General features: G+C 43.3%; 2 protein-coding genes across 4 annotated transcripts in view; one reads left to right on the top strand and one right to left on the bottom strand.

The window, feature by feature from the left end:
• The window catches only part of MCMBP (minichromosome maintenance complex binding protein), a 47,689-nt gene extending 28,924 nt beyond the window's left edge, over positions 1-18,765 (top strand). The window contains exons 7-16 of one of the 2 annotated variants that reach the window (XM_032878506.1): positions 693-844; positions 2,789-2,889; positions 6,689-6,867; positions 7,245-7,368; positions 8,525-8,642; positions 11,853-12,018; positions 12,944-13,077; positions 14,000-14,164; positions 17,228-17,316; positions 17,675-18,765. In XM_032878506.1, coding sequence (XP_032734397.1) covers positions 693-844; positions 2,789-2,889; positions 6,689-6,867; positions 7,245-7,368; positions 8,525-8,642; positions 11,853-12,018; positions 12,944-13,077; positions 14,000-14,164; positions 17,228-17,316; positions 17,675-17,801 — 1,355 coding nt within the window. In that variant the 3' untranslated portion in view covers positions 17,802-18,765. The remainder of the gene's footprint in view (positions 1-692; positions 845-2,788; positions 2,890-6,688; positions 6,868-7,244; positions 7,369-8,524; positions 8,643-11,852; positions 12,019-12,943; positions 13,078-13,999; positions 14,165-17,227; positions 17,317-17,674) is intronic. The other variant, XM_032878517.1, reaches the window with a different exon arrangement.
• A 1,814-nt stretch (positions 18,766-20,579) lies between these two features.
• The window catches only part of INPP5F (inositol polyphosphate-5-phosphatase F), an 81,827-nt gene continuing 77,728 nt past the window's right edge, over positions 20,580-24,678 (bottom strand). For both annotated transcript variants that reach the window (XM_032878500.1, XM_032878502.1), the window contains one exon: positions 20,580-22,854. In XM_032878500.1, coding sequence (XP_032734391.1) covers positions 21,702-22,854 — 1,153 coding nt within the window. In that variant the 3' untranslated portion in view covers positions 20,580-21,701. The remainder of the gene's footprint in view (positions 22,855-24,678) is intronic.

The following is a 24,678-nucleotide window of genomic DNA, read 5'->3' on the forward strand; positions in this document are numbered from 1 at the left end:
ATAATGGTAAGTTACATAAATGGAATCATACAGTATGTACACTTTGTGGATTGGCTTTTTTCAGTCAGCAAAACTTGAGATCCATCCAGATTAATCTGTGTATCAGTAGTCTATTCCTTATTGCTGAGCAATATTTTATGGTGTGGCAGGCTATATGTTGATTTTAATTAGTTATAGGCCCTAAACTGTGACCACTTCAGGGATAGAGGGCATTTTTTAAATCATCCTTGTGTCCCCAACAACTAGTCTGATTCCTAGTACACAGTGGATATTACAAATATTTGGTAAATGAATGTATTGCTATATGGTTTTATTCTGAGTAATAAGTAGAAAAAAATATATTCTACCAAGGCGGGTTTGTTGTTAGTAGACATCTTCAGATTAAAGTTGTCAAAGTAACTGTAAATATTAACTTTTAAAATATACTTGAGATTTGAAGAGGGGAGTTTTTTGCCATTTTGTTGTGTGGGAGAAATGATTAAATTTTTTAGATCTTCATAATCTTTGTTCTCTTTTAGGTCAGACAAAGGGTTTTGTTAGCATATCTTACTTCCTTAAGAACTGTAACAACTTGAAGTTTTTTTGTGTTCAGAAGCATCATTTATATCAGACTTGAAAGGCTCTTTAGAAATGTTCTTTCTCTCCAGGAAGCCTTAAAAATGACTAAGTGCAGTGCTGTTCTTTGAATTTAGGGAGTGTTGGTGGTCTTCAGTGGTGTGGAGAGCCAAAACGTTTAGAAACTGAAGCTTCTGCTGGCCAACAGCTGAACTTCTTGAACCTCTCTTCTCCTTTTGACCTGAATTTTCCACTGCCAGGGGAGAAGGGCCCTGCATGCCTTGTGAAGGTACTAAACCTTTTATAGACCTGACCTTGATGTAGATGTGGAATGTGTCTCAAAGTTAACATGGACTACTCTTAGCATTTGTGTTTGTTTTCTGTGGCTGCTGGAGCAAATATTCACCACGTCGGTGGCTTTTAAAACAACAAAAATTTTATCATTTTACAGGCTTTAGGTCAGAAGTCCAACATTGATCTCACTGAAGATAAAATCAAGGTCTCCTTTGGGCTGCATTCCTTTCTAAATGATCTGGGGGAAAATCTGTTTTCTTGCCTTTTCCAGCTTCTAGAAGTGCTCACATTCCTTGGCTTGGGGCCCCTTCTTCCATCTTCAAAGCCAGAGTGTTTTCATAGTTACCTCTTCCTGGAAAGGACTTTGTGATTGGATTGGGCCCAACCAGATCATCCAGGATAATCTCTTCGTCTCAGGGTCTTGAATTTATTCATACCCCCTTTTGCTTATAAGGTAACCTATTCACAGATTGCAGGGAGTAGGATGTGGACCTCTTTGGGAGGCCGTGTTCTGTCTACCACGGCATTCTTAAATTCAGTTGAAGAATATGGGGCACTTGGCTGCCTCAGTCGGTGGAGCCTGCGACTCTTAGTCTTGGGGTTTTGAGTTTGAGGCCCATGTTGAGTGTAGAGCTCACTTAAAAAAAGAATTGAAAAATATTTTGAACACAGAAGTAAAACAGGTTTTTTTTTGTTTGTTTGTTTTAAGATTTATTTATTTATTTGACAGAAATCACAAGGAGGCAGAGAGGCAGGCAGAGAGAGAGGAGGAAGCAGGCTCCCCGCTGAGCAGAGAGCCCGATGCGGGGCTCGATCCCAGGACCCCGGTATCATGACCTGAGCCGAAGGCAGAGGCTTTAACCCACTGAGCCACCCAGGCACCCCCAGTTTTTTTAATTCATGTAAATTCCTATGTCATTTCCAGCTTCCGACAATATCTAACTTTTTCAACATTCTTCTCCTCAAAATCTTTTTCTCATTTGTATTTAAAATAAAATCAAGGCAAAAAATCTGTTGGCAGTTTGTTCTATTTTGCTTACCCTAGTTTTTTGATCCTGATAGGTGAAGCAAGCAATGTAAGTTTCAGAAATGATCATTGAGAATTTCCATTCTTTTATTTTGTGGTTTTAACTTAAGTGGCACTTCAGTTCTGTACCATAGGGACCAGAGTGAGGACGGCTTTCCTGCCATGTTTCGGTTCAGCCTCACCAAGAGGAGGCTTTGACAGTTATTAGCGTCCATCAAAGACACAACTTTGAAAGTTTTGAAACTTTCGAAAACCCTCATGGCCTTTCTGAGTTTTGTGTTAACCCTCCTAATGGTGCATAGTTGGTGAATAAGTCCAAAGTTAGTAATCCTGCAGTTGTTTCCTGCACCCCCCCTTCTCTTGGTGTTCTGAATAGATTTTGAGATAATGCAGGGTTTTTTTGTTGTTGTTGTTGTTGTTTTTTTTTAAGATTTTATTTTTCATTTATTTGTGAGTGAGAGAGAGCACAAGCGGAGGGAGGGGCAAAGGGGAAGGGAGAAGCAGACTCTCTGCTGAGGAGGGAACCCATCATGAGGTTCTGTCCCAGGATCATGACCTGAGCCGAAGGCCGGCGCTTAACTGACTGAGCCACCAAGCACCCAATAATGCACATTTGTAATGTTAGTCATCGTTGGGAAAGCCTCTTCAAAGTAGTGTGGTGTATTGACAGCAGACCCTGGTCTGGAGGTCAGGAGTCCTCTGTTTTAGTGTTAATTGCTAACTAGGAGAATGACTTTAGGCAAGTATTTTATCTCTCTTGGTTTCAAGTTATGAAACAAAAGAGTGGCTTTAAATTCCATTTCCTGACCTAAAAATCTAAAATACTATTTCTTTAGCCTTAAAACTAATCTTTTATGATTTTTTTGGTGTTATTTAGTCCTAACAACGTGGTTTCTTACGATCTCCTGTCAGGTCTATGAAGACTGGGATTGTTTCAAAGTCAATGATGTTCTTGAGTTATATGGTGTCCTATCTGTGGATCCTGTGCTAAGTATACTGAATAATGATGAAAGGTGAGTCTGTTTGTTCTTTTTTGGGTAACTTTATTTTGATAAAATTTCAAACTTACAGAAGAGCTGGAAGATAATGTTACGAAGAGCTTTCTCCCTTTACCCAGATTTACCAGTTGTTAACCCTTAGTGCCCCATTTGCTCTGTCATTCATTTGTGCTCTCACATGTGCACATTTTTGTGTATGTACATGTTTCTTTGAAACACCTGAGAGTAAGTTGCATACATTATCCCCTAAATACTTGAGTCCATATTTCCTAAGAACAAGGACTTTCTCCTATACAGTCAGAGTACAGCCATCAAAATTAGGAACTTTTAGAAAATTAGAAACACTAACCCATACTCCATACTTAATTTCACCAATTATCTCAATCTTGTTTCTTCTGATGTTTTTTTTTTCTTTTTTTTTTTCTTTTTTTAATTTTTCCTTCTTTTCCGTGAGTCAGGATCCGTAGGGTCACATGTTCCACTAATCTGGAACAGTCCTTGACTTCTGTCTTTCCTGAACTTGACACCTTTTCAAGTCAACACCTGAAACACCTTTTTTTTTTTTTTAAACTTCGCCAAAATTCATTTCTCACTGTTCTGGAGACTGGGAAGTCCATGAGTAAGGTGCTGACAGATCCAGTGTCTAACGAGGGCCCCTTTCCTGGTTGCAGATGGCTGTCTTTCCTTGTCCTCACATGGCAGAGAGCCTTGACACCTTTGAAGAGTATAGCCAGTCATTTTGTAGAATATCTGTTTGGGTTTATGTGGTGTTTCCTCATGCTTAGAATCAGGCTGTCATATGAGGAGGCATCTGATGTCAGTGTGCTGTACTATTGGTGGTGGTAATTTTGATCGTTTGGTTAAGGTGGCATCTGCCAGGTTTCTGTCCTATAAAGTTACTGTTTTTCACTTTGTAATAAGTAATTTGGAAGGAGGTGCTTGGAGATTACATTAATATCCAGTTTCTTATTTAACTTTTGTCCACTTATTTATGTAAAATTTTATTTGTCAGAGAGTGTGCATGGGCATGTACACAAGCATGGGAAGTGGCAGGCAAAGGAAGAGGGAGGAGCAGACTTCCTGCTGAGCAAGGAACCCCATGTTGGGCTCAATCCCAGGACCCTGGGATCATGACCTGAGTCAGAGGCAGACGCTTAACTGACTGAGCCACCCATGTGTGTCCCTCATCCACTTACTTTAATATCCATTGATGATTCTATTTTATTTTTAGTTAGAGCATGAGCGGAAGGGGCAGAGGGAGAGGGGGAGAGAATCTCAACCAGATTCCGCGCTGAGCACGGAGCCCAGTGCAGGGGTCAGTCCCACGACCCTGGGATGACAACCTGAGATGAAACCAAGAGTCAGACGCTCAACCGACTGTACCACTCAGGCACCCCTGTCCATTGATGATTCTTGATCGGTTATTACTAGATGGTGATTTTCTATCTCAGTCATTCCTTCTGCACTTGTTTATTGGCATTCTGTTAGAAGAGAGATTTTCCTTCTCATTTGTTTACTTAAGTAATTTGTTTATTTCAGTGTGGCTGTTAGTCTGGTGCTCGAGATTCAGGTTTTCTCATTTAGCTAGTGAGAGTCGTTGTAAGCAGGCTCTGCGTCTTTGCTGACGTGACCTCATTTTTGGAAATTTCTTTCCTGGCACACACGCTGTTTCAACCTCATCTGTCCTTCCTCTACTCCGGCTGCAGTATCAGCCATTTTGCTAAGGAGCATCAGTTTCTTTTAGTGAGGAGTTTTATTTAAAAGTCAAGATCTGAGTGCTTGTGTGCTCACTGGTATCAGGATTGGTATTGCTTCTATGCCCTTTTAATGGGTGGGGCTAGGAACTACATAGACGCATACACTGTGCGCATACAAATAAATGCACATTTATATGCCCGTACACATGCATTTTCATGTATTTTCAAGTCTGTCAGAACTGAACAGAACATTCACAGTGTTTCCAGTTCCAGTTCTGCACTCAGATGTTCTCCCTTCTCCCTTCCCATATTTGTAGCCCCCCTTCTAACAGAAAGAAGCTTGACTCTGATTGTTCTCAACGTATTTCCATAGTGCAGAGGAGGGAATTTCAGAATCAGCAGTCCACACCGCTGCAAAAAACAAACCTTGTAACTTGCATCCAAGACTGGTTTCCATTTCTTTTTATTTTAGAATGAGGCGTACAGTTAGAGTGCTGTGTCTAAAATTACCGGGGTGAGTTTTATTCCCCTTTGGTCCTTTTGCTCATTATTCATTCTATGTGGTTAGGTTCAGTTGGTTTCCATTGCATTTCTCTTCAGAGTGTTTCTTCTGTCCTTACTGTTTTGATTTTTTTTTTTCCATATTCATGAGTTTTTATTAGAGCATACACTAATTTTGTATGAAAAGTGGTGGTACATGTTTTGAAGAGTTTAATTTTTAAACTTTTAAAATCTGTTAACATTTTCTCATTTGTTTTGATAGTTTAAGTATAGAAAACATTGACATTGTTACCCAAATCAGAGCTATATACAAAGAATATAGGGGTGCCATCTCCCCTGCCCTGTTCCCACTCAAGCTCCATAGAGAACCAACCTGTTTCTGCCTTTATCTTTACTGTATTTTTTGCAAAAATAAGTAGACATGTATATATTTTATTCCCCTTTATTATATAAAAGATAGCATGTTATATGTATTCCTTTACACTTTCTCTTCACAGCTAACAATATATCCTGAAAATCCAGATCTTCCTTATTCTTCTTGTTTTGTCTTGAGTTTGCCAAGGAATGGAGTCATAACCTCCCCCCCACAACATAATAGTTTTCTTGTTGGGTATTGGACATTCATCTTGGTTTCCCTATAAGAAGAACTTGTTTTTCACTCTTACAATAAAGGGGGGGACACAGACATATTTAAACAACTTTAAATAAACTTAAATAGCATTCCTTAATAATAGTATTGCAAATTGCTTGCCTTGGCTGTTTCTGGTGATGATGGTTTTCCTGCTTCAGTCACTTCATTGGTTGAAGCCGCTTAGTGCCCAGAGAGAGCCGGATGGCTTGGCGTGCCGACCTGGTGTGGCCATTTACCGGCCACGTGACTTCTGCAGGGCCTCACCTTCCCACTGGAGACCAGTGTAGGTGAGGCGTTAATGAACTGGTGTGTGCATAGAGAAGGACCCTGCCTGGCACGTGGTCCAGACCACGTACGGTTGTTGTCGTCCTTGTGTGTGAGGCAGGCGGCCATGTGAATGGGTAACTGTAGAGCAACCTGTGAAGTCTGAAGTTCTAAACACATCTTCGTGATTTGTTTCAGTTGCATCACAGTAAATCCATTGTCTGCTAATTTATTTAGCAAATCTGAAAAACTCAACACTTTTTCATTTCACTGCTTGACTACTCACTATTCAAGGGAGGTGTTGTGGAGGAATAAAAGTTAGGAAAAACAATTAGCAAGGTAAGAGATGAATGGATCTTCCACACTGAGTAATAGATGCCTAATGGCTTATGAGAAAAAGACCCTGGTTTTTGAGACATGCTGTGAAGCGTTTCATGTCTCCGCCGATGAAGTGATTTCAAAACACAGACACTCTTCACCAGTGATGTGCTCTATCCCATTAACCACAGCTACCGCATACTCAGTGAAAGTGTTCTTTTTCTTGAAAACACATATATATCCTTGTGTGGCCTAACTAGCCCGAGAACTGTGTGATCTGACCATTGAGGATGAGGAGCCATTTTCCGTTCTCTAGGGACACGTGCAGGTGGAACTGTTCTTGGCTTGAATTCTCATGTTCAGAGATGTGGCTGTGACTTGTGACTTTCTCCTCTCTCTACAGAGATGCCTCTTCACTCCTGGATCCGATGGAATGCACGGACACGGCCGAGGAGCAAAGAGTGCACAGCCCTCCCGCTTCATTAGTGCCAAGAATTCATGTGGTTTTAGCCCAGAAGTTGCAGCACATCAATCCTTTACTGCCTGCTTGCCTTAACAAGGAGGAGAGCAAAACCTGTAAGTGTAAGTGCTAATGCCTTGGGAGCCAGAGACCGTGGGCCCCTGGGCGGGAGCCGCCTGCGGCGCATGCTCTGCTCACGGTGGGGCCGAGGCAGCCAGATCCTCGTGCTCAGCCTCAGTCTCTCTAGTAGTGGCCGTGACCCTGGCCCGTTTTCCTTCCCGTTAGTTCTCTTTATTAAGATGAGGCCAAAAAAGAGTTTACAAGCTGTCTTGTCTCAAAGATTGGCATCACTTAACGACCAGTATTTAATTCTACACTAGTTGTCTAGTGACTTTAGTGCTTTGTTCCACTTGGGTTTGTTTTTTTTTCCTTCTTAGCCTGAGACACTCAGGAGGAGCTGGTGTGTGTGTTCTGAGTGTGGTCTCCCTCCCTCCTCCAGTCGTTTCAGGTTTCATGTCTGAATTGTCTCCCGTCCGAGCAGAGCTGCTTGGGTTCCTCACGCATGCACTTCTGGGAGACAGCTTGGCCGCCGAGTACCTGATCCTGCATCTCATCTCCACGGTGTAAGTGCCGAGCTCCCGGCGGCCGGCGGTGGGGGGTGGGGGGCGGTGCTGACGGCGCAGAAGAGCGGGAAGGTCGCTCAGGCCGTTGGTGTCACAGTTCATTAGCTGCATCATCAGGCAGCTTTTATTCAGTGTGACAAGGGTTACATGAGATCACACATTCTTTGTCCACCTTTTTTGTTTCACATGTAACCTTTTGTTTATGCCTCCCTTAAACAGAAGAGCCGCAGTCAGACGAAGAACCTGGCTGATAAGTAAAATGAGCTGTTTTATTCTTTCTGCATTCTGAATTCTTGGTTTATACATCCCACAGCTCTGCCAGGCCCACGGGGCGCACATGTAATTTGTAGGTGAAGGTGCTCACCTCCTTTCCACCCCTCCACAGGCCTCTGTCTCCTGATTTCAGAATTAATGAGTGTTTTCAACAAGTTCCAGGAGCATAAAGAAACCGGAAACTGTCATCTCACCCACTGAGAGATGATCTCCGTTAACACATTTGGCTCATGTTTGTTTCATCTTTTTTGTTGACATGTGTACATCCCTGCACAGGTCTCCGTGGTACTCTAAATGCCGATCTTGTTTTTATCATTTACTACGTCTTAAACATTCTTCCTTTGTAATTCTTCATGAACTTTTCAATGGCTGTACGGTATTTCATTGTAGACCATTGTCCTAGTTCCGTAAATGCTGGTTTCCTAACTTCCCTCAGTTCCAAATGACCCTGCAGTCAGTGCCTTTGTTCTCCACATCCTCCCTCGGCTCGGGTTTCAGACCGCAGCACGTAATGGTTGAGTGCACAGGCTTTGGAACCAAACCCTGCAGGTTCAAATCCAGCTCTCCACATCCTGCTGTGTGAACTCGGGCATGTTACTTCAGATTTCTGTCTCGGATTTCTCACCTGTACAGCGAAGGTGACTTGCCTCAGAGAGCCTGGGAATTACACGAGACAGTTAAGCACTCCGAACAGTCCTAGCGCATGCACAGTGCTCATGTGCAAACGCTGGCTGTTACTGTTATTATTCTGATAAGTGAGCTGGTCAGAGTAATTTGCTTTATTTTTAATGACAGTATTTTGCTAATCTTTGGTTGCTTTTCGATGGAAATTGCGAATCCACTTGAATATCTTACTGGTTGGTATCTTTTTTTTTTTTTCTAGGTATACAAGAAGAGATGTTCTTCCACTGGGAAAATTCACAGTTAACTTGAGTGGTTGCCCAAGGAATAGTACCTTCACAGAACACTTGTACCGGATTATTCAACATCTTGTTCCAGCAGTAAGATCAATATAAATATTAATTATTATGTAAATAATAATTATTAGAGATCTGAACACACTGGGGCGCCTGGGTGGTTCAGTCAGTTAAGCATCTGCCTTTGGCTCAGGTCATGATCCGATGGTCCTGGAATTGAGCCCCATGTTGGGCTCCTTATTCAGGAGCCTGCTTCTCCCTCTGCCTCTGCCCCTCCCCGCTCCACTCATGTTCTCTCTTGCTCGCTCTGGTCTCTCTCTCAGATAAATTAAAACAAAAAGAAAAGCTGAGCGCACTTTAAAAACTCATCTAATTGTCTTTCATTCAACCCAAGTATTTCAATTTGAAATTGTAATAGATCTTATTAAGGGGAAACAAAGCCTGTCAGGTTCCACAATTTACATACTCACCCCTAAACACTTCGCTTTTCTTTTATTGCCTTAGCACAAATTTCTGTGACTCTTACGGCACGATTGCAAGTAAATCCCTTAAAATTATGCTGTTGGTTGATCCCAGCTTGTGCCAACTTGGTATCTATCCTTTGTGTGCATTAAAATCTTAAGTCTTTAAATAAGCCTGAATTACAAGAGCATAATTCATTTAGCTGAGGTAATAAAGATCTTTATCTCCATGGCCCCAGTTTTAATTCCTGTTTAGAAAGTCGAGCTGCCTTTGTTTGCCAGGGTGTGTGGAATGCAGGGTTTGTGTGGTGGTGAGACACTGGGAATGAGGGAGTTGCTTTTGACTCGTCATATGACTGACAATGCTGATCGCTTATTTTGGAGATTTAAGAGGTTAAAATAGATCATTCATGTGACCGTGCCGTTGGAGGGTAAGTGCTAGCACTCTTCCAGGCCCGTAAACAGCAGTGGACCAAACAGATTAGCATTTCTCACACTCCTTGCCTCACTTGACACTCTGAAAAAATTATGGAGGACTCAAAGAGGTGTAGTTTATCTGGGTTGTTTTTATTACCAGTTTGCCATAGTAGAAATTAAAACTAAAAATAGACTAAAATATTCATGAAAATATATCAATATATCGATTACGTATGAACATAAAATATTGTGTAACAATAGTGTTTTCCCAATTCAAAAAACATTAGTGATAAAAGTGACATGGTTTAAAATTTTTACCAATCTCTTTAATATCTGGATTAATAGAAGACTGCTGAATTGAAGATCCCTTTCTGCATTCAGTCTCTTATAATAGGATGTTTTGATTAAAGTATGTGACGGAAAGCTGGCCTTTTTGGATAGCTGTGGATTTCTTGGATACTAGACTAAAAATGCCCACATGACATTTTCTTTTTTCTTTTTTTTTTTAATTGAAAGATTTTATTTATTTGTCAGAGAGCGTACAAGCATAGGGGGTGCAAAGGGAAAAGGAGAAGCAGGCGCTCTGCTGAGGAGGGAGCCCAATGCGGGACTCAATCCCAGAACACTGGGATCATGACCCGAGCCGAAGCCAGACACGTAACCAGCCGAGCCACCCAGGCGTCCCCCTATATAACGTTTTCTTGAAGGATAGTTGCAAATGTGAAATCTGTAATGTCCTCAATGAATTTTTTATACTCTGCTGTAGTAAATTCATTGGTCTGTCTTGCATATCGAATGGGTCTTTTATCCATGCATGATTTTGACCTCGTGGACTCTATAAAAATTGTGTCAGCAACTCCTTGGGGGTTCCCTGGACCACATTTTGGGAATTGCTGAAATAGATTTTAGATTATCGTGGTAGAAGACCAACAGATAATAAGTAAATACAGAATCTGTCATTGAAGTGCCACAGGAAGAATAAAGGCCCAGGAGAAGAGGACGGGGGAGCACGGGGCTGGGGGAGAGTCGCTCACGTGCGCAGTGTGGTCGGGGAAGGCCTCGCCTTCCAGGAATTCGGGGAGAGACTTGATGCAGTGTGGGAGCAAAGCCGCATGGCTCTGCTGGGGGGAATGTCCGTGCAGGGAGAGAGGAGAGGACAGGCCCGGAGGCTCTGAGGCAGCTGTGCGCTCTGCCGCGTGGAGGCGCGCAGACAGGCCGGTGCGGCTGGCGTGGAGTGAGTTCTGGGGAGAAGGGAAGGAAGTAAAGTCCGAGCAGCAGCCTAGCGCGCAGACGGGCACGAGTTAGGTTTCTAAATATAAGAGTTACTTCCTTTTTGATCTTTTTATTTTGCATCGCTTCGTAGTGGGTTCGTGGGTTTCACTCTTTCATTGTTACCATATCCCACTCCCTTCCATTCCTCTTGTGTGTTTGTCTGGTGCCGAACTCTTTCTGAGCACTTGGCTCGCTCATATCTTGTTTCGTTTTCACGGTGGGTTCCGTATGCGCGACCCGCTTCTGCTGACGTGGAGCTAGACCCTGCCGTGTGCCCCTTGGGTTTTGACAGACTGGGCTTCTTTAGGGCTTGTTGGCCTCTATCTATAAAATGGTCCCAGCCCTCTGCCCCATTTGCTTTGCATCACCGAGCCATAGTACAGTAATCCCGTCAATTCTGAAAGTTTCTCTCTTCCTCGGCGCCCTTCTTCCCAATTCCAGTCCCCACCCTTACCACACGAACTTCTATTTAGGCTGGAGGGATAGCGGGGAGAGTGGAGTGTGAAGCAGGGTGCAGAGGGCCTTGAGTGGTGGGCTCGGAGAGCCGGAGGGGTGCAGAGGGGTCTGACAGATCCTGGGCTAGGCTTGGATGAGGAGGCGGCCTGCAGTGCGTTCTAGGACCCGCAGCGCCCGGGCCCCGCGCAGCGCGCTCTGCTCCTCAGCTCTCCTTGCGACAGCGGGAGTCTGAGGAATGACTGTGATTTTAATGATTTTAACTCCAGGAGCACTGAAGAAAATTAAGCTTCTCTCTCCCCATTTTCAATAAATAAATATTTTCTGTTTTGCTAGCCTGGGGTTGTGGTAGATAAAAGAATTCAAGCTTCTGAATATTTGGCAGATGCATCTGAATTATCTATCGTTTGTTTCTGGTTTGCTGGTAAATTAGAAATTAAGAATACTGCACAAAACAGTTGAGAATAAAACAGCACATGGAATAGTGAAATTCTTATTTAAGGTGTAGATTTATTATTTAAGGTGTAGATGTAAGATTTTTGCTTTAAGAGCTCAAGAAGCCACGAAACTACATCCTTAGAAATTAAGATTTTTCCTTATACACAAATGGAAAGTATTTAACCCCAAATATGTATTTTCTTAAAACAGGGAAATTTTATTCCTCGCTCATTAAAAAAATTTCTCTTTGCAGTCTTTTCGTCTGCAAATGACTATAGAGAACATGAACCATTTGAAATTCATCCCCCACAAAGACTATACAGCCAACCGCCTGGTCAGCGGGCTCCTGCAGCTCCCGAGCAACACTTCCCTCGTGATCGACGAAACTCTCCTCGAGCAAGGGCAGCTGGATACACCAGGTACAGACACGGGTGTCTCCCTTCATGTCTAACCTCCCATGAAAGCCAGATCTGGTGATGACTTGTAGAAGAATCACTGATCGAGAGACACTCACATTTCACAAGTATTTAAGATCAAGGCTTGCCATGTGAATTTGTCTAATGGGGGAACTGTCAGCTCACAGACTGTGTCCATCAGCTGTGTTTTGTCCTACTATAAACATGGTACAGTGACGGGACAAGGACGTTGCAAGTTGCTCTTGAAAGGCTGAGAAGGAGATCTTGCCTTCAGTCATATGTTAGCTTAAAAGAAAAGTGTAGAGAAGATCTAATAAAACATTTTTTACTGTGAGTGTGAAGTTTAAAATTTTTTTTATCAAAGACTCTGGAAAAAGGTTGGAAGGGTTGAACTAACCTCAGTTTTGGAACTTGTTATAAATTGGCAAGGAAACTGGTTGCTTTATTTGTGCTCAAATGACGTCTGAGAAGACACTTTGCTGGCGGTAAGTTCAAAAGGTAGAGGTAGAAGAAAAAAAGTAGCGTGGACGGGTATCCTTAAGACACAGATGAGTATAAAAAATCAGTAAAATTCAGTAACCTTACTTCTTTGCATAAAAATCATTTTAGTTCTACCATATTGTTCTAGACCTGTGAACACACCATACAGAAAGTGATTGTGCTTACTGGGAACCTGTCTTATGCCCAGTTGCATACAAGATGCTAGATTAGATTTTGGGGGGTCTTGGCCCCAAAATACATTTATGGAGGGTGACCAGTATTATCTGTGAAGCCTATTACTTAGTGAACATTTAGCTTAGGAAGTTGAACAGTGCGTGAGATACTTTTCTTCTTTTTTTTTTTTAAAGCAGTAGAAATGTCATGTCTTACAGCATTTGTTTAGGTGATTAAAATCAAGTAAGCAAAAAAAAAAAATTTTTTCCCCTAGGTGTTCATAATGTGACTGCCCTGAGCAACCTAATAACGTGGCAAAAGGTGGATTATGACTTCAGTTACCACCAGATGGAATTCCCCTGCAATATTAATGTGTTTATTACTTCGGAGGGGCGGTCACTCCTTCCGGTACGGTGAGGTATTGTAAGATGGAGGGAGGTTACCTTGGAAAGATACCTGTGTTTTTGTTTTGTTTCTTGGCACGACTTGTTATTGAGAGGTTAAACTTGTTTCAGAATTGGGGCTGCTGATGATTAGTAAGAGAATTGATTATTTTGTTCCTGCCTGGAGGATGAAAACCCATCTGTGAGGAACCAGATATGGCAAATCACAAGACAAGCAGAGGAAGGCTGTTGGGCGCAGCAACTCCCACATCCAGGCATAGAAAGTAGAAGCTGTCTATAAATTGCCTGATTCACATCTAGACCTTTGTTCTTACTGTCTCGGTCCCATTGTTTTCTGTCAATCTAACGTGAGAAATACTTTGGAGTTCCTTTTAAAATGTTCCCGATGACATGGTAATTATTTTTGTGCTTTATGGTGAAATGCTCTGGTAAATCATCAGAGTGACTGATGAAGAGAGCTTTTAATTGAGTTTTTTCATGTTGAGAAGTACGCCCAGTTGTTTGCAAAGGTGTACAGTCTGTGTGAACTCGTGGTCACTGTGATTTATGAGAAATTGCTTGTGAACGAGAATGAAGTGGCCCGTGTGTAAGTTTTCTGTGGGAAAGTGTGGTTTGCTTTATGTGGTTTCTAGAAGGGCAGATCCAGTAAGACACAGAGTACATATTCCAAGATTAAGAAACCTTGAAAGAATTTTAAGGAGCTGCTTTTCAGAGGCTGGCTGCCTTTCTGTGTCCGCTCGTCCTGTCGAGGAGGTGTCAGTAACCAAAGAAGGGCTCACTCTAGCCATGAGCGCTGAGGGCGTCCCGGCGCTTGTGGGTTCGTGTTAAAAAGTTCCCGCCCCCCCCCCCCCCCCCCCCCCCCCCCCGCCGTGAGGGACCGTCGTTCCCGATTCCTTCGCGGGCTGATGCGGCGCTTGTCTCCCCAGGCGGACTGCCAGATCCACCTGCAGCCGCAGCTCGTCCCGCCCAACATGGAGGAGTACACGGACAGCCTCCTGTCGGCCGTGCTGCCGTCCCTGCTCAACAAGTTCCGCATCTACCTGACGCTGCTGAGGTTCCTGGACTACAGCATCTCCGACGAGATAACCAAGGTGCGCGTGCGCTGAAGGAACCGCGGCCGCGCTGCCCTAGACGGTTCGGTCCGCTCGGGCTCCCGCGGCTCCCGGCCGGCCGAGCTGGCGGCGGCGTCTCCGGGCGTCGTCCGTCTGTCCGGCTCCATCGCCGCGTTCACAGGCCTCGTTGGCTGCCGTCGTCCCTCCGGCGCGGGAAAGACCCGGTACTGCTTTGTACCTTTGCCGCGTCGTTGCCCTGACGGTCCCCTGCGTGGGCTCGCGGCGCCGCGCGGCGTCCTCTCGTTCGGGCCGGAGGAGCCGCGCGGTCCCCGTAGGCCTGATCCGCCCGAGCGGTTCCGTCCGGGTGTTGCTTGTCTGGGGCGGTCCTGGTTTCTCCGCGTTTGAGGAGCGCTTCTCCCGGACGTGGAGTTCTCGGTGTGAAGACGTGTTCCTTCAGCACTTGGTCCGTGTGTCCTGTCGCCCGCTGGCCCCGTGGCTTCCGAGGAGCCGCTCTTCGGGCTCAGGGGCTCCCCTGTGCTCGTGCGGTCGAGGCTCTCCCTGGCGTCCGGCCGGCCCGCGGGCGCCGTCTGTGGGGCTGCCGCGCGCGCGCGCGGACGCTCGTCGTGCGGGAGCGCGCAAGGAGTTCGGGGAGGCTTTGACCGTTACTTCTTGAAATTCCTTTCTGCCTTTCTCCTTCCTCCTTCCAGCGCTGCGGTGAGTGTGGGCGCGCTTGATGGCGGCTCACGAGTCGCGGAGGCTCCGTTCATTTTTCTTCCTCCCTTCGCTTTCTTCTGCCCAGACCCGCCACGTGCGGCCGACCTTTCTGCACATTTGCAGACTTTCTCCGCTGCCGCACGAAGCTCAGCCTCGTTCCCGGTGAATTTTAAGTCTCAGTCACCTTGTTCAACTTCGGAGTTTGTTTGCTTTTTATTTATTTATTTTTTTTAAGGCTTTATTCAGAGAGAGCAAGTGAGTGAGTGGAGGAGAATGAAACAATCCCAAGCAGACTCCACACTGAGCGTGGAGCCCACTGCTGTGCCCCGTCCCACAGCCCCAAGGTCATGACCTGAGCTGAAACCAAGAGTCAGACGCTTGACTGAGCCAGCCACCCCTCTACTTGCCTTTTTTCCCCCCAAAGATTTTATTTATTTATTCGACAGAGATCACAAGTAGGCAGAGAGGCAGGCAGAGAGAGAGAGAGGAGGAAGCAGGCTCCCGGCTGAGCAGAGAGCCCGATGCAGGCTCGATCCCAGGACCCCGAGATCATGACCTGAGCTGAAGGCCGAGGCTGAGCCCACTGAGCCAGCCAGGCGCCCCTCTTGCTTGCTTTTAAAATAATCTCTCTCTCTCGATACTTTTTTATTCGTGGTGACATCATTCTCATGCTTTTAGTTCTTTATATGTGGTTTTCTCTAGTTCTTTGAATATATTTAAAGAGCTGATTTAAACTCTTTCTCTAGGGGCACTGGCTGGCTCAGTGGGTTCAGCATCTGCCTTTGGCTCAGGTCATGATCCCAGGGTCCTGGGATCGAGCCCCACACCAGGGTCCCTACTCAGCGTGTAGCCTGCTTCTCCCTCTCCACCGCTTGTGCTCTCTCGTGTGTGTGCTTGTGCGCAGTCTCTCTCCCTCTCAAATAACTAGATAAAATTCAGGAAAAAAAAAAAAGTCGGGGCCCCTGGGTGGCTCAGTGGGTTAAGCCTCTGCCTTCTGCTCAGGTCATGATCTCAGGGTCCTGGGATCGAGCCCCGCATCGGGATCTCTGCTCAGCGGGGAGCCTGCTTCCTCCTCTCTCTCTGCCTGCCTCTCTGCCTGCTTGTGATCTCTGTCTGTCAAAAAAAAAAGTCTTTGTCTAGCAAGTCCAATATTTGGGCTTCCTCAAGGACCTTTTCTGTTGACTTCTTTGTTTCCAGTGAAGGGGTCCAGATACTCTTGTTTCTGTGTCTCATTTTTGTTTTGAAAACCAGATATGTGGAAGCCAGGATAGCTCTGCTCTGCTGCGGGGGGGGGGGGGGGGGTGGTATCCTCCCCCCTAGGGTTTGTTGTTGCTTAGTGACTCTTCCAGTGAACTCTGTGAAGCGCATTCTTTGTATGCGGCTCCTGGAGTGTCTGCGAGCTCAGCGGTCAGTGATCAGATAGAGATTGAATTTCCTTAGATGCCTGGGAACAGGTCTCCAGTCAAAGCCAAGGGCCCTGTGTGCATATGAGGGCAGGCCTCCAACACTCTGGCACACAGCGTACAGCTGTGATCCACTCCTCTCTTTCTGCCTGCACAGAGCACCCACTCAGGTTAGCTTAGGGCCTCTTCCGATCTGAGTGTGCACGCGGCCTTTTGCACGTCGGTGACCTGCACTCCTGGGGAGATAGAGATCGTCCTTTGGAGGCTTTTGGGGGGAAATTTTTCATTTCCTAGGATTTTGGTGGGTTGTCTGTCCCAAATACTATCCAGTGCATGAAGCAGCCGGGTTGATTAGTAATTGCTTCTGATTTTGATAAATTCCCTGGGAGAAGAGGCTGTTCACATTGGGTAAGCGGAGTGTGGCTGAATGAAGACAGCCTTGCCCGTGGATTCTTGCCGGGAGCCGCCGGCAGAGTGTGACCGATCTCAGGAATGGTGCTTTGAAGGAACCGTCTCCTGCGGCCTCTGGGCTGTCCCTTTTCAGGGCGTGGGGTGGGTAGGTGGGGAAATGAAAATGCCTTAGAGCCCAGTGTTCGTTCTTGACCGAATGCTCCCTGTGTTCTGGTTAATTTTCAGATTCAGATCAGAAGAAGCAATTTTGATAGTTTTTGCTAGTGTTCTTGTACCCTTCAGTGGTGGAAAGAATTTTCTGAGGCCTTCCCTCACTCTGCCACTTTTGCTGACGTCACCCTGCCCCGTTGGCCTTGCACATTGCTGACCCAGATGTTTGCCTGGCCGCCCGCCGGCTCTGTCGGCAGCATTGGCCTGTGGGTGAGGCGGGGCTTTCACCCTCCTTTCTCCGAAGAAGCCTAAGCAGAAGGGCTGATACCTCGTTTGCACATCAGCCAGTGGACCGTGTTACTTTTTCCCTGCGTAATACACTGTTCATAAGCAGTGTTCAAGTCCGCTTACTCTCTCGGTACAGGCAGTTGAAGATGACTTTGTGGAAATGCGCAAGAACGACCCTCAGAGCATCACTGCAGATGACCTCCACCAGCTGCTCATTGTGGCTCGGTGAGTAGTCCGTGTCCGTAATTGCTGTTTTAGGAAGCTCTGTGTGAACCTTCCGATTTTTAGGAGTAACTGAGATTTGTACCAGTGGAAAGGTTTTTCCTTTAAGGGTTTAGTGAAGGGGGATTGTTTGGCCAGTGACCAGTGGAACAGGCTTGTTTTTTTGTCTCTAACCTTCAAAGATCCCTTCGTGGAAGTCTAACTTGGCTCTTGACTTGTCTGTAGCTGCCAGATGGTCTTGACCCCTAACCCAGCATATTCTGAGGTTCTTTAAAAAAAATTAAAAAAAAAGGAAAGAAAGAAAAAGAACTAGATCCTGTCCTAGGTCTAGACTTAAATCTGTTTCTATGTTTCACGCCAGGTTTCTGTCTCTCAGTGCCGGTCAGACAACACTGTCAAGAGAGCGATGGCTCAGAGCAAAGCAGCTGGAGTCTTTAAGAAGAACCAGGCTTCAGCAGCAGAAATGTGTGAATGGAAATGAACTTTAAAGATCTGACGCCTAGTAGAGTGGTGGGCAGATTGTGGCCACATTATTGTAAAATTCAAATACCATTTATACCACATTGTTTTGTAGATAATTTGTATCAAAAACCAATGACTTTTCCTGAAATCAGCCTGGTAACATCTGAAGTTTATATAATATTCAGTAAGAGCTTTTACCTTACTGATTTTATGGAGCTTTTGATTGTTTTATAATTATATAAATTAGTAACAATGTACAAAAATGTATTTGATATTAAAAGTTTAATATTGACGATAATGTTGCTGATACCATTTCCTTAGTTTCAGCTAAGTCATAGGTCAGATTCTGTTGATGCTAATGTCAGCTTCACTTGAAAATTGTTGGAATTCCAAAGTCAGAGGAGTTGTTCACTTGAGATTTTTACAATGTCTTTCCAATTAACAGTGGGTCTGAATGTGTTTAGTGGTCGAAGTTTGGGGAATGGGGTGTACCTGCCATTAAATTCACATAACTGTGTGAAATTCTGTAGTATCGTTTCCCAAACATTTGACCACAGAAGTTTTTTTCCACTTAAACAGTTGTTAATAACCTACAGAATTAGTCTTTTTTACATGGCAGTGGTTCCCAGACTTTTGGATTCCATGGACCAGTAACATTTCCAAAAATTTGGGGGACAGGGTTGCCAATGTATTTTGCCAAGTAATCTGAAAGAAACCACTGTATTATATCACTTTTTTTTTTTTTTCATGAAAGGACAGTCTCAGAATGAGAGTCCTTTAAATGGAATAAATATAGCTTTTTTGGAAAAAAAACACTACATTGTCCTTATTTTTCTCATTTCACCCCCGTGCATTTGGGAACCACTGTTTTATGGAACTTAAAGGAATGCTGCCCTAGGATAGGTTGTTTTGCCCAAATAGGAAGAAAGCAAAGTTAACTTTTTAAAATATGCCTTCTGTAGAAAATAAAGTTTTCAATTGTTTTCCTAATAATTGTCATTTAGTTGCTTTGATGATGGTGTTGGATTTTAAACTTTTGTGTAAGTTTTTCCATTAGTTCCAGATGTGTTAGTCAACGAACATATCTGCGAATCCAGGAATACTCAAGAAAGCCACAGGTAAGTTTTTCCCAGACCAATTACAGATTTAACATTTTTTTTTTTTTAAAGATTATATTTATTTGACAGAAACAGAGGGAGAGGGGGAAGCAGGTTTCCTGCTGAGCAGAGAGCCTGATGCGGGGCTCTATCCCAAGACACCAGGATCATGACCTGAGCCAAAGGCAGAAGCTTAACTGTGACTGAGTCACCCAGGTGCCCCTAACGTAAAAGTTTTTTTTTTTTTTTAAAGGTTTTATTTATTTGACAAAGAGAGACCGTAAGTAGGCAGAGAGGCAGGCAGAGGAAGGGAAGCAGGCTCCCTGCCAAGCAGAGAGACCAATGTGGGGCTCGATCCCAGGAAACTGGGATCATGACCCGAGCCGAATGCAGAGGCTTTAACCCACTGAGCCACCCAGGCACCGCTCAAAGTTTTTAAAGTAACAAAAATATCATTACCCATACTTAGAAAGCAATTTAATACAGTATAGTAGTGTAATTGTGGTATCAAGAATGTTTGGAAAGTTTAGACCATTTTTTTAAGTTATCAGTGGTTATGTATGAAGATTAATGTTTTTTTTTTGTTTTTTTTTTTTTTAAAAGCCAGTAACTTACCTAGTGGGACACAGATCAGCTAAATGATCCTGTAAGTATTGTTTTGGCACCCTTCCCCCGCCCCCTCCAAATTGATATTGCTAAACAAGGAAACAGGGTCAGCCTTGAAAAGCAAGGAATTCATTATGCCTAATGAACTGAAGTAGAAACGACTATTTAACTTTTCCTAAACTCCAATCTGTTTTTACAAACTAATGTAAATAATGTTTATATTTAGAATTCTAACTGGTTTTCATTTTTATAACTGGTAGAGTAAACTTCCTTAATCTTTTAGAAACAAAATGAAGATTCAACTGGATTTGTGGGAACAAAATTCCAGAGAGTAGATTAGTTACTGTGGTTATTGTGCAAACGTGAATTGTAATTTACCAAAGGAAGTACATAATTTGCTTGATCTTGCAGAAAAGTTCCCTTGAAAGGAAAATGCTCTTTCAAATAAACAAAACTTCCCCAATTATTAGTACTTTGGGTTATTTTTCATTATTGTAAGACTTACCCCATGATGCGTGAGAAAAGGTCCGACGCCCTCCTTATGGGAAACCTTTACTAAAAGCTTACCATGGGTGGTCGTGCAGTCTCCTGTTGGGTTCCCACTGGGGAACGAGCCTGGAACCTGGGCTTCAGAACCACCTTTCTTTCCTGGTTTGCCCACACACTGCACAGGAACGTTTGCTATTCCTATTTGAGTCAGTGGGAAACTGAACATAACACCCTGCCTGGAATTAAACATTGCCTTCTTTTTAGTTTCCACAAATCTCTTTGGGACACATTTCGTGGAGCTTAAAAGATACATTTATCACTTGACCTTTGCTTTTATTTTCTCTCCCATTGTGCCACACTTTAATACTTTCAAGACCAGAAGAAAAGAACAGAATAAAGCGTTCAGTTTCAGTGTTTGGATGTTTAAAATTTGATGGTTTGTGATGCATTTCATTTTTAAAGTCTACATATAAAAACTTAAGAATGAAAAATACTGGAAAGGCTGAGACCCAAGTGATCAGTTATAGCAAATTTACCTTGTGAATTTTTTAACCTGATTTAGAGATCAACATTATCTTTAAAGTATTATTTAAGGAATTCTCATACACGTTGTCACTTTAAATTACAATGGTGTTTTATTTTAAATAGTCACAAGATTTGACACTTCCAAAAAAAAGATACCACTAATAAATAACAAATGTTGAAATACTTATCAAAGTTACAACAGACATAATGTTTAGCTGAGAATCACTTCAACAGAGTAAGGCTCTAAAGATACCAGACAAACCAATACTTGTTTGGAATAAGGTGTGCAACATTCTTGTATGGGCTTTTCTGAGGCCACGGTTCCATGGGGTCAGGATTATAGTCATGAATCAGTTCTAGTACAGCTGTGCATCAGACTAAATTTTCTGCGGTTTATAGTCTAGACAAGAGGTTAAGGAATATTCCCCTGCAAAAACTTACAACCTGAACATTCATTTCAAGAATTACCAGTATCTGATAAATGTAGTCTTCCATTCCTAAAAACAGAATAATTTAATAGGTGCTGGTAGTTACATCTGGTGTCTCAGGTTTTATGACTGACAGGTCTTTAATTCTAGACTTTGGGGTGTACAAGGGGCAGAGTATTTTAAATTTAAGTAAACTATGGGGAAAATCAGGATCAAATGGGCATATACCTTTCTTGACTGCAGTGCCAGTAACCCTCAATTTACTCTTAATAGGGAATGGTTAAGCCATCAAAACTAAACTAGAGTTTTTTAATATTCAAATGCTTCTTCGTACTAGTAACATTCAAAAGTCACTAAAAACTAAATATTTAACACAGAAATGAATGGACAAACAGAAGACAAATTATGAAAAAGCTATTCCCCTAAATGTGTCCATGTTCATCCTTCGTGTTTACTTCCTATGCTTCACTTATCCACCCACTGCACAAAAGGTTCAGGTTATTATGTCTCTAAGTAATTATCCCCAAATTACTTTCAGACACCCAACTGCTCTGTAGTGTATGAGCTACTCACGTTTACACGTTCTAGGATGACACACTTCTTCCGTCCTGGCTCTCAAATCTGGAAATCTGCCCAAGTTCAGCTCCTTTTAAAAACTTTCCCGATAAACATAATTAGAATTTGTGATCCCTAGCTTCAAAAACAACAGGTTAAAATAGCCTAATATGTGAAACCCCTTTTTGGATTAAATAAAAGCCATAGGATTCTTTGTGGCTAAAAATTAAATCTGAATTATTCGTGTCTGGCATTGTGTAAACATATTTTTAAGTTCATTTTGCTGGACTTCATTAACCCCTTCAGGTTCTGCAGGGCTCTTCTGAACCTTTGCCACTGCGAAGTGGATCCCCTGGGTGAAGCCAGCTTGGGTGATACTAGCAACTTGGACCATGGAACTTCGAATCTTTGCAAAGGGAGAGACTGCTCTGCTGCTACTGCCCTCTGAAGGAGAAGGAGTTACGTGAAGGCCTGTCTCAAATTCAGCCATGCTGGAGCCAGAACCAGGGGTCTTTTGAGATACAGCTGGATGCACTGGTTCGACGGACAAGTACTGGGGACCTGCTGCAGGAAAAGACACATCTAACTGAGACGGCCGAGAAGGTATCTGTGCTGCTGATTCAGAGTGTGTTTCTTCTTTAGAAATTTGATTGGTCATTTGATTGCCTTCCTCACTAACCTGCTGAGAAACGGACCCTGGTTCTGACAGCTGGGTCATTTTGTTTTGTGCGTCTTGTACAAATCTATGGCAGTAAACGTCCACAGGCTTGGCAAAGCCAGTCAATATGTATATGTTGTCAGCAGAAGGACTTTTCTTCAAAGGAGACTCGTGGCCTTTTCCAGACCCACTTCCAGGGGCAACAGTCTCTGAAGGAACGTGAATGCTAAGATCAGTGCTGCTGATGGACTGGGACCGGCTGCCTAACCGAGGCGCGGAAGCAATAATACCACAACTAGGAAGAACATAGTCTCTTGGCCCTACGTTCTCTAAAGAATTAGCTAGCTGTTTGTCTTCATCAGATTTGGAATTTGTAAGGAATTCATCAGAGTGGTAGGAGTCATTCTCCGAAGACATTTCCCCATCCGACTCTGCCTGGACTTTGTTATCCAGCACACCTGTGGTTTCCATGGTTTCAAGACTACTATCTGACTTCCAAAGATTCACTTTTAAGTTGGGTTTTAGAAAGTTAACTTTCATTTCAGGTTTGGCAAAGTTTCCTAGCTTTCGTAGATTGCCAATATTTACATTAGATTTGGTCTGTTTCACTTTTTGATTTAGAGATGAAAATTTGCTCATTAAAAAATTCTTTCCCTGTGCCAAAGAGCCTTGGTTTTGAGATCTGATGCCAATGATGTCTTCATGAGGTTTACTGCTCTTCCTACAAATTAGAAGAGAAAAAAGTTCACTCCCTCTGAAATCCAATACACCAGTTCTAATTACTATAAGAGGAAGCTGTTAAACTTTGATTGGGCCCAATTTCTGAAACCACGCACTGCTAATAAATGCAGATAATCCCTTGGAGTTGATGCTAGAACAGCACTGTTCAAAAGAAATGTAAGCTAGATGTAGTTCTACATTTTTCTAGCCATATTAAAAACATGAAATTTTGATACTTAATCCAATATATACAAAATATTTCAACATATAATCCCTATTAAAAGATGATTAATGAGAGATCTTATTCTTTTTGGTACTAAGTCTTTGAAGCAACCACTGTGTTAGTAGTTTACAGCTAGGCATCAGAAGCCTTTATGAATGACATCGACAAGTTGTCCCCGGGCACTGAATGGGAACAGTGCCCTGGCTGGGTGACTTTAAGTCCAGCAAGCAGTTTCCTGCGTATCCTGCCCTCAAGCAGCCCATGCAGTGAAGAGCCAGCCTGTGGAAACACTACATCTGTAATATCTTAATCCTACTCGGAAGCTCCCTGCAGTAGCTGGGTAATCATGTTGAGTTCTTCTGGATCAAAACTTTGTCTTTGGATTTGATCATTATTACTGCATGTTTCCTTCAACTGGGTTCTCTCTGGCATTCAGAGGAGGAGGAAGCAGTAGAGGAAGGGAAGGGGAAGAGGCCTCTCGATGGCTGCCTCAACCTGCATTTTTGTATATTCTGAGAATAAAAACCAAAAAACCCGATCCAAAATTCAGACAACACCTGCCTTACCAGGGAATATATTCCAAGATCCCCAACATCTGAAGCCACGGATAGGATTAAGTCCTATATAGACTATGTTTTTCCCTATACATATATAACCTGTGATAAAGTTTAGTTTATAACTAAGCAGAGTGAGAGATTAACAGGAATAATTTATAAGACTATAAATAAAAGTTAATCTCTCTAAATATCTTATTGTACTCTACTTACCCTTCTGGTGAGGATGTGAGATGATAAATGTCTACACGGTGAGAAGTCTATGACACAGGCCCTGGGACAGTGCATCAAGAGCTCCCAGACCAGGGCTGACCACAGGTTAACAGGACCACGGATGGGGGAGGAGGGGAACTACTACGGTCACTTTCATGGCCAGGGGCTACCATTTGGGGCAGGTCTACCACACTGACAACCTAAACAACCAGCCAAGCCAACACAGACCATCAATGGGAATGTACAGCAATTTAACTAAAGCTGTATGCACCCATTCCAACTTGGCTGGATTCAGGTGGGAGGGGGGAGAATTTGTTTCTTTATATTTCCTGTAGATTACCTACAATTATTTTAAAAGATACAGCATATCTAACACAGGGTTTTCTTATTTGGAATCCCTCATGATAGCTACAAATACAAGCAAAAGTGACTGGTATTTGCCACATGCCTCAGTATGGACTTACTGGTCATGAGCATTTCATAAAAATTAGGATGTTAAAGAGCTATGGAAACAATTCTCTCTACTAACACAAGACTGAACAGTTTTTCTCTAGATGAGCAAATTGCTCTTTAGCTGAATGTGGACCATGAAACATAAGCAGATGGGAAATCCAAATTGTAATGTGAAATAACCTACAGGCATTCTTAACCCACTGACGTTCATAGAGAAAATGACAGCCAGTATGTTTTAAAGTTGTTTAAATTATGGCCACAAGTAACGTATTTCTAGATAGACTCTCAGAAGAGCAAACTTTAAAAGTATTACTTTTTGATCCACAGAAATGTGCCACGTCTCAGTCTAAACACCGTGTTAGACCATAATGTGATTCCTCCC

The sequence above is a fragment of the Lontra canadensis genome, unplaced genomic scaffold (genome assembly GCF_010015895.1).
Source record: "Lontra canadensis isolate GAN:19392208 unplaced genomic scaffold, GSC_riverotter_1.0 scaffold3, whole genome shotgun sequence".
In the NCBI taxonomy this organism is placed as follows: Eukaryota; Metazoa; Chordata; class Mammalia; order Carnivora; family Mustelidae; genus Lontra; species Lontra canadensis.